Source organism: Poecilia mexicana, unplaced genomic scaffold, assembly GCF_051168715.1.
Source record: "Poecilia mexicana isolate PSO_F unplaced genomic scaffold, ASM5116871v1 scaffold_6, whole genome shotgun sequence".
Classification (NCBI taxonomy): Eukaryota; Metazoa; Chordata; class Actinopteri; order Cyprinodontiformes; family Poeciliidae; genus Poecilia; species Poecilia mexicana.
The window spans coordinates 23959275-23973346 of NW_028263375.1; the positions used below are offsets into that span (position 1 = coordinate 23959275).

General features: G+C 43.1%; 2 protein-coding genes across 2 annotated transcripts; both read left to right on the forward strand.

Moving 5' to 3' along the window:
* Window positions 1–2706: 2706 nt before the first annotated feature.
* Window positions 2707–4414, forward strand: LOC106929068 (shaker-related potassium channel tsha2-like). The gene has a single exon (XM_088006783.1). It carries the CDS (start codon window positions 2965–2967, stop codon window positions 4402–4404), a length of 1440 nt encoding a protein of 479 aa, XP_087862909.1. The 5' UTR covers window positions 2707–2964; the 3' UTR covers window positions 4405–4414.
* Window positions 4415–10899: 6485 nt separating this feature from the next.
* Window positions 10900–13106, forward strand: LOC106929058 (potassium voltage-gated channel subfamily A member 1-like). Its single transcript, XM_088006458.1, has one exon. It carries the CDS (start codon window positions 11193–11195, stop codon window positions 12666–12668), a length of 1476 nt encoding a protein of 491 aa, XP_087862584.1. The 5' UTR covers window positions 10900–11192; the 3' UTR covers window positions 12669–13106.
* Window positions 13107–14072: the final 966 nt, after the last annotated feature.

The following is a 14072-nucleotide window of genomic DNA, read 5'->3' on the forward strand; positions in this document are numbered from 1 at the left end:
GGCTGAATTTAGAGTCACGTGTCCGCACTTGTTTGTTGTTGTACGTTTCCGTGGATACAGTCTTGATCTGTCGTGGCTGCATGACCCAGACAGACATTTGCCGCGTGCTATATGCTAACACACGAGCAGCAGGTGGCACCGAGTCCAGAAACTTGATATTTGACTTTAAATCCTCCTTTTGTTCGACAAAAATCACGCCCCTCTGGTATCTCTGTGAAATGTAATCCTCTGAGATAGAGCTGCTGCACATTAATTCAAACCATCCGTTTTGCGTTTGTTGCGCTGATTAGCATCCCCCTCTCCCTCCGAGCTATTCTTGGAGTCATTGTTTAGCCTACAACTGTGGTGTCTTATGTACAGCGTTATGAAATGACTGCAATTGAAAACAGCTGGTTATAATTAGATCACAGGAGTTTACAGTCTATAACTGGGCCACATCGTCTAAAGCTTGAGTCATTCACTTTGCGTGGGAAAAACTGAAATCAAGAAAGACAAGTTTAAATGTACTTTTAATCCAACACTGGTCCTTTTTCAGGATCTTCACCTGATCTAAGATCTCATTTTGCAGTGAATGTATTCTTCTCTACGTGAGAAACACAGAGGCCACTTGTATTGCAGGTTGTCGCTGCATTCAAAGTACTAGACCTTAAAGTGCAGCTAAGGATGGATGTTATTTTGGCTGTGGCTTTGTGAAGGCACTATCCACTCCCACTACTCAGGTGTCAGTGAAGCCAGCACTTTCCACTGGCTGGGTCCAGGATGGTCACTGGCTTTATCCGAGCATTCGGGGTCTTTTGCCTTATCAATTCCAGGGCACATCTAGCAGGAGTTGCAAGAGAGGAGAAACAACGTCATTCTGCTTCACGAGTTGTATGTGTTTGGTTATCAGGATACCTGTCAAGTCTCCCGTTTTGGCTGGGAAACTACCGTATTTTACCACTCTGTCCTCTATTAGTATTCTCCCATAAATGTCCCATAGTAGAGTAATTACGTCGCAATCCACCCCCTGTTCTTACGGTAGTCGCTAGTTTTCTTCCCACCCTTTCTTAAGGTAGTCTTCTTCCCATAATTCCCCCCAAAACCGCCTTCAGGGCTTTATGATAACACTTACCCCACATGCCCCATCCTCCACCCATCCACCTCGGACAGATAAATATTTCACGTATTCTCAAGTCCAGAACTTGACAGGTATGGGAAGGGGCGCTGTGACTCAAAGTAGATCCAGTCCGAGTCCTGGAGGTTCCCAGTGAGACAAGAATAACCTCCTGACTTCATGAATGAAGGACTTGCAGGGATCAAGACTTTGTTCCTGGGCTGAAAACAACCTGGGCCTTCAGTAAGAAATACAGTGCCTTGCAAAAGTCTTCACACTCCCTAAACATTTTTTGATTTCTTTATTCACAGGCACAAACTTCCATCTGTATTTTAGGTCAACACGAAGTTGTCTAATCGGATTGCCGCTGATTGAAAATTCACTTTTTGACTTTGAGAAAAGGGAATTTGTGGAATTTAATCTCAGGCCTTAGAGGTTTGGTAAAAAGTCTGCTCAAGTACCGAGTAACTGATCAAAACTCATACATTAAAAAAAAAATACTTTTAGGAGTATTTTTACTACGCTGTACTTTTCATTTTTACTTCAGTAATTTTATTATGAAGCATTGTTACTCTTACTAGAGGAAAATTTGTGGGTACTGAAAGAATAACCTTATTATAACCAAAAATTAACAGACACGACCTGCAGTTGTTATATGGAAAGAAATTGATTTGGAAAAATGGTTCTTTTGCCTTTTTTTTAGCCATCTTGTAATTATTATTTATATGGATTATTTTAATTTTCATGTATAAAATATAAAACTTTCCATGTAACTTTTACATTTTGGTCCATTTGATAATGTAATGTGGAAGAAGGTGTTCTGGTCTAGTCCAAGCCTCAGTCTACATGCGAATCACTACGTGGTGGGGAAACCAAAGTGTAGATTGGAAGACTGATGAAGCTAAAAGCAGAGTATTTTTAGGAGAAAACCTGCTAAAGGCTGCAAAAAAAAACAAACAAAACAAAACATAAAACTGGGTCTAAGGTTCACCTTTCAGCAGAACAACAATGCTAAACATAGGTACGAAGGAATGGTTTAGGTCAAAGTGCTTTCTCATGTTAGAATGGCCTAGTCAAAGTTCAGAGCTAACAAGAGTCTATAAATTTCAACATTAATGTTTACAGAGGCTCTCCATCTAATTTGACTGAGCTTGAGCTATTTTGCAAATTTCAATAGGAAAAAGAAAAAAAAAACTGTAATGACGTTTTAAAAAGCCATGCAGGATTTTATTAATTTTTCATGATTTTTATTTTTTAGCTTGTGTTTGTCAAACAAGCTGAAGATAATTCCTGCTTTTTGGAAGTATCTTGACAATACATGGATATAAATACTTTTGCAAGGGACTGTAAACCAGATGATTTTAAAGCAAGGCCCTGTAAAGAAACCGCAAAACAATTTGGAAAATTGTAATCAGCAAAAAAGAAAAAAAAAGCATCCCGATGGATTCTCTGAAATGAGACAGTATGAGAGGGACAGCAGCAGCAGCAGCAGCACCAAGTGTCACCCGGTCCGCCAACATGGGGAGGGCTCTGGAGTTTAAAACGGTGTGAATATGATAGCCCATCTGGAGCCTCTGGTCCTGCTTATGCAAGTGGAGATCTCCGTGCACGATTGAAAGTTGTCAGTTCGAAGGCACTAATCTGACAAGACGTCGGTTTAAGTAAACAACAGACAACGTCTTTTGGATATCCTCAAACAAGTCGACTGGAGAGGAAAGTAGAAAAAAAAATGAGAGTCTGATTTTATCTTGCAGTGGAGGCCCAGCAGGAGAGATAAGGTTTTGGAGGACAAAATAAAAATCAGGCACCGGGGAGGTGAGTGGCGGATTTACCCTCAGAGGGGGTAAAAACAACAACAACAAAACCAAAACATGACTGTGGTGTCCCAGGACAATAAAGAAGAGGCTGTGACGGTCACCCCTTTGTTACAAGATGCTGCTGACTTGGAACCGGCGGACCAGGAGTGCAGCGAGAGGGTGGTCATCAACGTATCGGGCCTGCGCTTCGAGACGCAGCTGAAAACCCTGTCGCGCTTTCCGGGGACGCTTCTCGGGGATCCGCGCAAAAGGACGCGCTTCTTCGACCCGCTGAGGAACGAGTACTTCTTCGACAGGAACAGACCGAGCTTTGACGCCATTCTCTATTATTACCAATCGGGAGGACGGCTCAGGAGGCCCGTGGGTGTACCTGTGGACATTTTCCTGGAGGAATTAAAGTTTTACGAACTCGGGGAGGAAGTCATAGAGCTGTACAAAGACGACGAGGGCTTGCCGAGAGAGGAGGAGCGGCCGCTGCCGACCAACGAGTTCCAGCGGCAGCTCTGGCTCCTGTTTGAGTACCCGGAGAGCTCGGGACCCGCGCGGTCCATCGCCATCGTGTCCGTTATGGTTATTTTGATATCCATCATCATATTCTGCTTGGAGACTTTACCGGAGTTCAGAGAGGTGCCCCCCGAGCCAGAGCAGCACGCCAACGGAAGCGCAGACAGCACTGCGCCGAGCCCCTTCACAGATCCCTTCTTCATGGTGGAGACGCTTTGCATCGTGTGGTTCTCCTTTGAGTTCACCATGAGGTTCCTGTCCTGTCCCAGCAAAGCGGCCTTCTTCAAGAACATCATGAACCTGATAGACGTGGTGGCCATCGCGCCCTACTTCATCACCCTGGGCCTGGATCTGGCGGAGCATGAGGGCAGCAGTCAGCAGGCGGCCTCCCTGGCCATCCTGAGGGTCATCAGGCTGGTGCGCGTCTTCCGGATCTTCAAGCTCTCCAGACACTCCAAAGGCCTGCAGATCCTGGGCCAGACTCTCCACGCCAGCCTCAGGGAGCTGGGGTTGCTCATATTCTTCCTGCTCATTGGGATTATTTTGTTCTCCAGCTCGGTGTATTTCGCCGAAGTGGAGGACCCCGAGTCGACGTTTTCGAGCATACCGGACGCGTTCTGGTGGGCCGTGGTGACGATGACCACGGTGGGCTACGGAGACATGTATCCCTCCACCATGGGGGGGAAATTCGTTGGTTCCCTGTGCGCAATCGCCGGAGTGCTGACCATAGCCCTACCTGTTCCCGTCATCGTATCGAATTTCAATTATTTCTACCACAGAGAGAACGAAGAGGAGGAAAATGTGCAGTACATCCATGTGACCTGCGGGCAGCCGGAGCAACAGTGCTCGTTTGGGGAGACGGATTCCACAAAAAGTAACCAGTCCCTCTCCAAAACCGAGTCCTATCAGGGGAGCGACGACCTTGAGGTCCTGACTCATCCAAACGCGACTCAGCCGGAGGCTTACACAGGAAAGCTGACGGATGTGTAAACAAGACAAGTTTTTGTTTCTGGTGAGTTTTAGTTGGGGTGGTGGGGGGGCGGGAGGGTATGATGTACGGCCGGTCCAAGGTTTTATGAGGCCTGAGGGAGAGTTTCATGTGGGAGTTCCCATTACAGACTCCAAAAACACGTAGACTTTGCCAGATCCGTTTTACTGGGGCGCATGTGGCAGCATTTGTCTTCCTTAATCAAATATCAACAAAAGAGCAACTTTATGAAATTACAAGAGATTACAGCTACTTGGATGTAAAATAGAATGGAAGAAAAAAAAAAGAGAGAATCAATTAGGTATTTTAGTTTGCAAATCAGAATGCATTGTGAAGCCACTTGTCCATCTTTAAAATCGTCTACAAAAGTTCAGGATGTCTTAGAAATATTGCATAAATTCAGCTCAACTCAGTCACTTTATTAGGTACACCGATTGGGCGAGTTTTGCCTTCAGCACTACTTTCATTTTTAGAGATTCAACAAGGTGTTGAAAACATTCCTCAGACATTTTAGTCCTTACTGATATGAGGACATCCATGAGTTGCTGCAGATTTTGTGGCTGGGCATCTCAGAGATGTTACCTGGTGTGTCTGGAGGCCAGTGGATAAAAGGTGAACTCCGTAATAATAATACTAAGGTAGGCTGTGGCCTTTAAATTATTCTCAGTTTGTACTAAGAGCGACATTTTGCCACCAGCAGCAGCCCGAACAGCTGACATAAGGCAGTATGGACAGTTACTTTCTGTTTGTGCCAAATTCTGACCCAATCGTCTTGATTGTTGCAGCTGAAACCAAAACTCATCAGACCAGGCAATGTTTATCCAATCTGTTGTTTTCCCATTGTCCTGAGCATGTGGAAATTGTTGCCTCGGTTACCGTGTTCACAGCTGACAGGAAACACACCTAGCATGTCCGTATCACATCTGCTTCCAGGTTCAGAGGTGGTAATCTGCATGTGTTGGTTGACCAGGTTATTTTACTTCTCAATATTTTTTAGACAGCCTAATAGTGCCTGTTGTCAATTACAAATATAAAACAAAAAAATTCTAGTTTTGAAGCATATTGCAAATGTGAAACCGCACTCTTTTATTGGAGCATCTTCATGGTTTTGGAAAAAAAAATAATAATAATTGTAATTTTTGGCCTAAATGTTTGTGATTTAATGGTGGGGCCATGAATGAGTTAAAGAGATTTAGAAAGAAATACTTTAAAAACAAAAAAAGGAGAATACTGGTATAAATAAACATATAAATAAAATACATAAGTAAATATTGTGACTCATATTGTTGTCTTTTGCTCCCTTATGCATAGAAGCTTGTCTGACCAGAAGAGAAAAACTAAATTTTTAAATGTGGCGATTCTCCAACCTCACATTCTGCATTTAAAATTATTGTATTCAAGTTTAAAAAAAAAAAAAAAAAACACTCACCCGTTCTCGCTCGAGTAACTTCTCCCCCTTTCCCACACAGTGGGGTTATTGTTAGAGGAACTACATGACATCATGACAGCGCATATAAATAAGCGCGCCATTTTTGGCACATAACGCGTGTCATGTCTGTGCCTTTAAGCTTTTCTGGTGTCATTTTACAGTGTTGAGTATCAGGCGGGCCATTTTAAGGCGTTAGAATGACGTTCAGAAAGGTTTCAAGGTGGGGCAAGGCTTTAGGGTGGCCGTCCTTCCTCGAGACAGCAACGTGAAATATTAACATGAAAAGAAAAAAAGGAAAAGAGTGTTTACGAAACCAAATTATGAGAACCAGACTAGTGGGGGGGAAAAGTAAAAGCGGAAAATAAACGAATAAAAAATGGATTACTGCTAGCTAAAATGGCATTAATACTTATTATCCGTTGCTGAAAGTTAGGCAAAAACTATTTTTGTTAAAGGAAGGAATTCAGCTGCGCATTACTCACAAACATGGAAACACAGACGGGCAAACACATACACACACAGTTGTGTTTTCATCACTTGTGGGGATTTCACAGTGACTTCCATTAATTTCTACAACCTAACCCTTACTATAACCTTTACTATAATCCTAACCATCACAGACCTAACTACTAACCCAAAAATAACAATTTCCCTCATGGGGACCAAGAAAATGTCCCCACAAGGAGCAACGGTCCCCATAACCCCACATTGTAGACAGAAATAGGTTCCCATAAGGATATAAAAACCTGGTACACACACACACACACAGACACACACACACACACACACATACACACACACACACACACACACACTCTACAATGCCAGTGTCGTGTCCTAATGCTGGCATTGTAGAGTTCACGGCTTATTGGTTTGAGGCCTGCATGGGACTGCAGCTCCCTTGCAGGTTACAGTTTGTCGTTTCCCCTGCACATCTTCCAGCGTCATCATTCTCCCACGTGTGGCGCGTTCGCCTGTGCAGCATCAAAGGCTTCTAACTTTAGGATGGTGTGAAAGTATTACAATTTTTCTGACAACGTTTTTGAAGCACGATCGTCACATCTAATTCACCCAACCCAAGAAAATGTATTATTTATTTAACTTTTAAACATTTTTTTTATTTAAAGTGTTCTCCAAACTTTTTATGCATCTGGCTGACAACATAAAACCCTTGCAAGGCCACATGGACATATTTACCCCAAAACAAACAGTAGATTAGTTTATCGATTACAGCATCAAGCCAGTGACATGAAAGTAAATACTGCTTGCAACCCTGACCTTTCTTTGATTTATAATCAAAGAAAACAAAAGAATACAGATTATCATTAATCAAATTAGCTTTAAATATCTTATCTGTCAAATGCCTTGATTTCAGATAAATGTCAACTTTTTTTTTTTGTATAATCAGTTATGAGTTTCACTGATATTTCCCAACATTTTATGGATATCGCTAAAGAGATCTTGCAGTGTGCAGCCATAACCCGACCAGTGCTGTTCAGATAAGTAGTGCTTTAGCGCCACTGTGTGGCCGATTGATGCATCTGCAAGTAGCAGAACAAACTCTTGAACATCTTTGCACTGTGAAGCGTTGACTGAATGAATCGCCTGTGTTAGAGACTATCCGCATTGATCTGGAAATGATCTGTCATCAATGCAAAGTTAATTTAATAAACCTTTGCTTATTTGCAGGAGACAGAAGACTAAACGAAGCTTTTTTCTTCCTTCAGTGACAAGATTTATGTGTGGCATTCTCTTCGAAATCTCATGGATTTTATTTTTTAATTTGAACTTTTGTGCACTGCAGAGACTTTAAAGTGGACGATCATGGGGGGGAAAAAAATAAAGCTCCTGTCAGTTGTCATAAAGATCATGTGCATTATTTGTGTAAAGTAAAACTATGTTGTTTTGGCATTGTAAATTAATTTATATGAAAATTCTAATGTTATTTTTTGTAATTTTCAAATGTCACTTTCTTATGCTTGCAATGCAACGTATACCTTGATATTTTTTTTATTTCTATTTTTTGTAGGTTTTTGTTGTTGTTTTGCAACCAGCTTTAAACAAAAAACAGTGCCAACATGCATGGCATGCATTCACTGTAACTTTTTAAATGTAATAAAAGACATATATTTTTCTAATTTAAACACAGATTCAAATGTATATCGTGTTTTTTTAAAGGAATTACTGTGAGTAGGATATCATCATACCCTTAGTTTTATTATTTCTACCGAAGCATCAGAGTCTGAACAAGAACCTGGCATACAGATCCATTTGAACACATTGTAAAAGGTTCATTTACTCCAGTAATTCATCACAGAAAGTGAAACTCACATAGATTAATTACAAGAAGTGACGTATTTCTCTTCATTCACATAATTATGACTTACAATTTACAAAATCTGATACGTTCAGGAAGCCCAGCTCGCTTTAATAGTGAACTTCAGTTTGTCTTTGCTGTTGGCCCTGGTGTCTCTCGTCTTCTCTGCGCATTCTCTATGCTATCAGGTCAGTTTTTGGGACAATCAACCTCAGTGAATCCCTGGTTAAAGCAGATGTTGGTACTTCCTGCAGTTTGGGTCGGTTCAAGTTCTGCTGGAAAAAAAAAAAAATCTATCTCCATAAATCATAAAAAGGACTTGTCATTAATTTCCTGCCTGAAAACTGAGCTGACTTTGGGCCTGTGGAAACGAACCAGCAGCAGATGACATGACTCACTAAACCAGCAGAAACTCCCCGCTGGACCTCAACCAATTTGAATTTTGTTCCTCTCCATTCTTCACCTGCAGTGAAGTACTTTGATCTCCAAAATAAATGCAAAATACACTTAATATGAAAAGACCACAGTTTTCCCTGTTATTGAGTGACTCACACCAAATATTTCTGCATTGAAGATACTTTTATTGGCTTTATTCAATAACTTTCTGAGAAGCTGAATTGTGGGTTAGCTGTAAGTCTCGAGCCTCTCTGTGAAATTAAATAAGTGAATAGAAAATATCAAGTTGTGTAAATCGATTTAAAAGATAAAAATTACTTTTGGTCTCAATTACTGAAATAAATGAACGTTTTGATGCTGCTCAAACTGACTGAGATGCATCTGTATAAAGTAAATGTTTGTAACATCCTTGGTGTCAAATGATAGAAAAAAAAAACCAAAAGAGGAATCATTTGATTTGCATTACTTTAATAATAATAATTTTTTAAAAAAAGCCCTCAGTGTGACGTCATATAGTGTCAAGTGGACATATTTTAGCAAAATGATCTAAAGTTTGAGGCTGGATTTTTTGTTTGTTTGTTTGTTTTACAGCTTCGTTTAGAAAGTTTTGAGTCAGATTTATCTGGGGAACATTTTTTGGTTTTCTGAGCAGCAGCCATGATTTTCGCTCTCCGTGGTGCTGAAAGTCTTGTGTCCTCTGCAGAGCGTTTTTCTTTATCTCTTCACGAGAAATGCAACAATGTTCTTTCGTTTAAAAACAAACAAACAAACACTGCTATGCTTCAGTCAGCATCAACTAAAACAACAACTATGTATGAATGTCAGCTGCAACATCCGCACAGCCAATCAGGACGTTTTATTCCTTCTGACCAGCTTTCTCCGAGCACAGATCTAAATCCGAGCTGTCATACTTCCGAGACTTTTGCGATGATCTGTGTGTGCTTGCAGTCTGCAGTGCTGGCACACAGGCGCTCCTGTTTTTGTGCTGTGTGGAGAACTTCTGGCGGCGTCCTTTAGTGGAGCCGGTCTGCATTGCGTCGAAACCCTCCAACTCCTCCCCTCCTTCCTCCTTCCCTCCCCCCACACCCCCTTGCTTCCTCTTGTACTTGCATGTTAAATGATCAAGCCAAACATGCTTGACATTGCTGAGAAACCGTGAGGACGTCGATGCCGCGCTCGTCTGTTTCTCAGCTCTAATTTTTAATTGTGTGTGTGTTTTTTATTCCTTTCTTAAAAAAAAAAAAAAAAAAAAAAAAATCGTGTTCACCGTCCTGCGCCGGAGCACATCCTGCCCGTCATCTCGTCTTGTGGCAGATTTCTGCTGATGCAGGGATGTCTGGGAATGCCAAGAGCTCGCTTATTGCCCCTTAATGCATCTCTCTCCGAACTGCAGCGCAACATCTCCTCCTGCGGTTTGCTCATATGCTGTTTGCTCTGCTCACCACCGTGCCGCTGCCAAAGCAACCTTGGAGCTTTGCAGCATAGCAGTTCCCCTCTTTTCGCTCTTTTATTTTTTTATTTTTATTTTTTTACATTTTTTCCACCGCCTCTGGTCTTTAAATTACACATCTTTCCTCTTCGACTCGTCTTATTTTAAGAGTGCAGCTTAGATGACGCGCACTCCCGGGTGCAACTTAAAAGTTTCACACCTTAAAAGCCTCTTCTGCTGCTGCTGCTGCTCTGCTGTTGGATGATTCTGCTCGAAGCTGTTCAGGACCTTTCAAGATCAAACCACGGTAAGCCTCTTAAACTGAATACCAAAGTTTATGTAGAGCTTTAGAGCTGTTTTGTTTCCCAAACCCCCCCAACCCTGCAAGACTAACACACTGCTGCAGTGCTGTGCCCCTTGCTTTATCCATTTGCAAATTGCCACTAGCTTTGTAGGGTTAAAGGCATGCAGAAACTGTACAAAAAAAAAAAGAAAAAGAAAAGGCTATGCGTCACAGTCTAACTCAGACTGGTGAGTGTGGCAGAGCATAAATTGCTGCCTTAAGACAAGCTAAGACAAACATTTTTGCAGAGACATGATGTGACATGAGGACAATGCTACCTCTCCAACCAAAACATCAACAAGGAGTTTTTTTTTCTTGGCTTGAAAACCTTAGAGAATCGAAGGACAGACACTCCGAAGTTGCACATAGAGCTAAAAATGTTTTTCCCCTCTTTGAAATAGGATTGAGAAATTCTTGTTGAATGAGATGTGTTTGCCATCATTACTAACTGCTCTAATTGCAGCCCCCAGGGAAGAAGATGACTAAATAAATAAATAAACTGCAGAAAGTGCTGAGCCAGCAAAATATCTCGGCTGTTTGATTCCATTATCCCCTCCGTCCCTCCCTCCATCCCTCCCTCCTTCTCTCTTTGGTTGACAGAAGCAGCAGCAGCGACTGCTTCACATGCACTGGGGAGCTGCAATGGTCAAGTCAGCGAGAGCCGCAGTGGAGCCGCACTGAGGCAAAGCAGCCAACCGCCCCCCCCACTCGCAACTGGGGACGCCTCCAACGATCTGTGGAGTGTGGGAAGCTGAGGAGTGGAAATATTTCTCCCAACCGTGAATGCCCGGCCAGTCAGACTAACCGACACCCCTCCACGATTCCTGCTCCGTCTCTTGCTCCGCCGCGTCCTCCTCCACCTCTTTCCCCCCGAAAATGACCGTTGTAGCGGGGGACAACATGGACGAGACCTCAGCCGTCCCGGGACACCCTCAGGACACCTACCCCCCGGATCACAATGACCACGAGTGTTGCGAGAGGGTGGTCATCAACATAGCTGGCCTCCGGTTCGAGACGCAGCTGAAAACTCTGTCACAGTTCCCAGAGACTTTGCTTGGTAACCCCAAAAAGCGGATGCGGTACTTTGATCCCCTGAGAAACGAGTACTTCTTTGACAGGAACCGGCCCAGCTTCGATGCAATCTTATACTACTACCAGTCAGGGGGCCGGCTAAGAAGGCCGGTAAACGTGCCCTTGGATATGTTCTCAGAAGAAATCAAATTTTATGAGCTGGGAGTGGACGCGATGGAGAGGTTTCGTGAGGATGAGGGCTTCATCCGAGAGGAAGAGCGTCCGCTGCCTGAGAAGGAGTTCCAGCGTCAGATCTGGCTTCTTTTTGAGCATCCAGAAAGCTCAGGCACCGCAAGAGGGATCGCCATTGTGTCTGTGATGGTGATCCTCATTTCCATTGTCATATTTTGTTTGGAGACTCTACCACAGCTAAAAGAAGACCCGATGGGTCGAATCGAGACATTCGGGAACATTACAATACGCTACAAACCAAATATTCTTACTGACCCCTTTTTTGTCATTGAGACTCTCTGTATCATCTGGTTTTCGTTTGAGTTGATAGTGCGCTTCATGGCATGCCCCAGCAAACCGGCCTTCTTCAAGAACATGATGAACACGATTGACATTGTGGCCATTATCCCTTATTTCATTACACTCGGCACCGAGTTGGCAGAAGACCCAGAAAACGAAGGGGTGGGGGAGCAAGCGACTTCTCTGGCCATTCTCAGGGTGATCCGTCTGGTCAGGGTGTTTCGGATCTTCAAGCTGTCGAGACACTCCAAGGGACTTCAGATCCTGGGGCAGACCCTTAAGGCCAGCATGCGAGAGCTGGGATTGCTGATCTTCTTCCTGTTCATTGGAGTCATCCTATTCTCCAGCGCCGTCTACTTCGCCGAAGCCGAGGAGCCGGATTCTCACTTCGGCAGCATCCCGGACGCCTTCTGGTGGGCCGTCGTGTCCATGACAACTGTGGGTTACGGGGACATGGTCCCAGTCACTATCGGGGGCAAGATTGTCGGATCTCTGTGCGCGATCGCTGGAGTCTTAACAATTGCCCTCCCAGTGCCTGTCATTGTATCCAACTTCAACTACTTCTACCACAGAGAGACGGAGGGAGAGGAGCAGGCCCAGCTTCTCAATGTCAGCAACCCCAACATCCCGTCCGAAACCAACTCCAGCCGCCGTAGCTCCTCCACCGTCAGCAAGTCAGAGTACATGGAGATTGACGGAGACATCAACAATAGCATCGACAACTTTAGGGAGGCGAACCTTAGAACTGGAAATTGCACTATCGCCACTCAGAACTGTGTGAACAAAAGCAAGCTGCTCACAGATGTTTAGGCATCAGCTAGGAACTCTCGGTCGTTCGTGTCACACGGGGAGTAGACCATCTGATAGGAATGCTTCATTTAGCTCCCAGAGCGCTCTACCGGCATTAGGCCTACAACTATCCTCAGCTGAAAAAAAAAGAAAAGAAAAGAAAAAGAAACACAGTTGTTACAGTATATACCGATGTAGATAGAATAATTAATTTTACTGATCCAGTAACTATAATGTTAAGAAAACATTGATTACTACACATATACACAGCTCCTTAGAGGACACAGAGCACACCTTGTCTTGTCAGATGACGGTGTGATAACTAAAAATCTTATGCATGCACTACAGATAACTGATCAGCAAGCTGCACAATGCACCAGAAATGACTGCAGACATTCAAGCCTCTAAGCCAGGTGGTTTCCGCCAAGAAGGTAGATGACCCCCCCACCGCCCCCCAAACCCTTCGCCTCCCCGCTCCCACAACCCCTTTTCCCTTCTCCCCCTGCAAAGGATCTGCTACTCAGCAAAGCACCTTATAGTAGGAAGACTGCTCTTCTCTCTTGTTTTTGGATGTAAACAGATGGTGAACTGCTTGCTTCACGGACATCTGCAATGCTGCTGTTCACGCAGCAGCTGCCGTAATTGTGTTATCACCAAGTGATCCGATGCCATGCCCTTTAGATGCATCACAGCACAACTTGTAAAAGTGAGCTTCATGCGAGCATGATTTTAGAGACTTTCCATTTGATACCGGCATGCATGAGGCATAATGTCACAAAGTAGGGGAAAGGATGTTCTTTTGGATGTCTGCCTCCATTTCCCACTTCTTCCCTATGTTGCCATACAGAGTGCACTGGTTGAGTTCTTTTTTCTTTTTAACTGCTAATCATTTAGAAGCATAGAAACTGAATGTTAACTCTTAAGGGAACAGTACATAAATGAGATCATAGCATGAAAAAAAAAGTAACTTGCATTATGGCCTAACCACTAAGGTACTTCTGTATCCTGGTATATTTAATGTACGATGTATACAGCATGATGTATACGGCTTGTTGCGGTTCATGCATTTCGCGGTTCCCCTGTCGTCGGGGGAAACTGAAGGAATCGAAAAATCTGGGTCTTTCTGAATTGTGATCAGATTTACAGAAATCCAACTTTTAGGCTGCGGAGTTTCTCATTTAAAAGTAGACGAAGAAAGTTACTAAGTAATATTGGAAAATGCATATAATCATTATAAGCACCAATTACAGTATTAGTCAATAGAGGAGTGCATGGACCTTCTTCGAGAACAAAAACAGTTTATATATATTTTCAGTCATTTTTTTTTTTTCCTTTCTTCAACCACAAAGTTTAGTAGAGAAAAAAAAAAAAAAACAACAACAAAGCGAGTCCATAGAAAAGAATCATGTTTCATAGACGTATTCT

Bases quoted from the DNA above. Each gene is read 5' to 3' on its own strand.
- LOC106929068 (XM_088006783.1), top strand. From the start codon at position 2,965: ATGACTGTGGTGTCCCAGGACAATAAAGAAGAGGCTGTGACGGTCACC.
- LOC106929058 (XM_088006458.1), top strand. From the start codon at position 11,193: ATGACCGTTGTAGCGGGGGACAACATGGACGAGACCTCAGCCGTCCCG.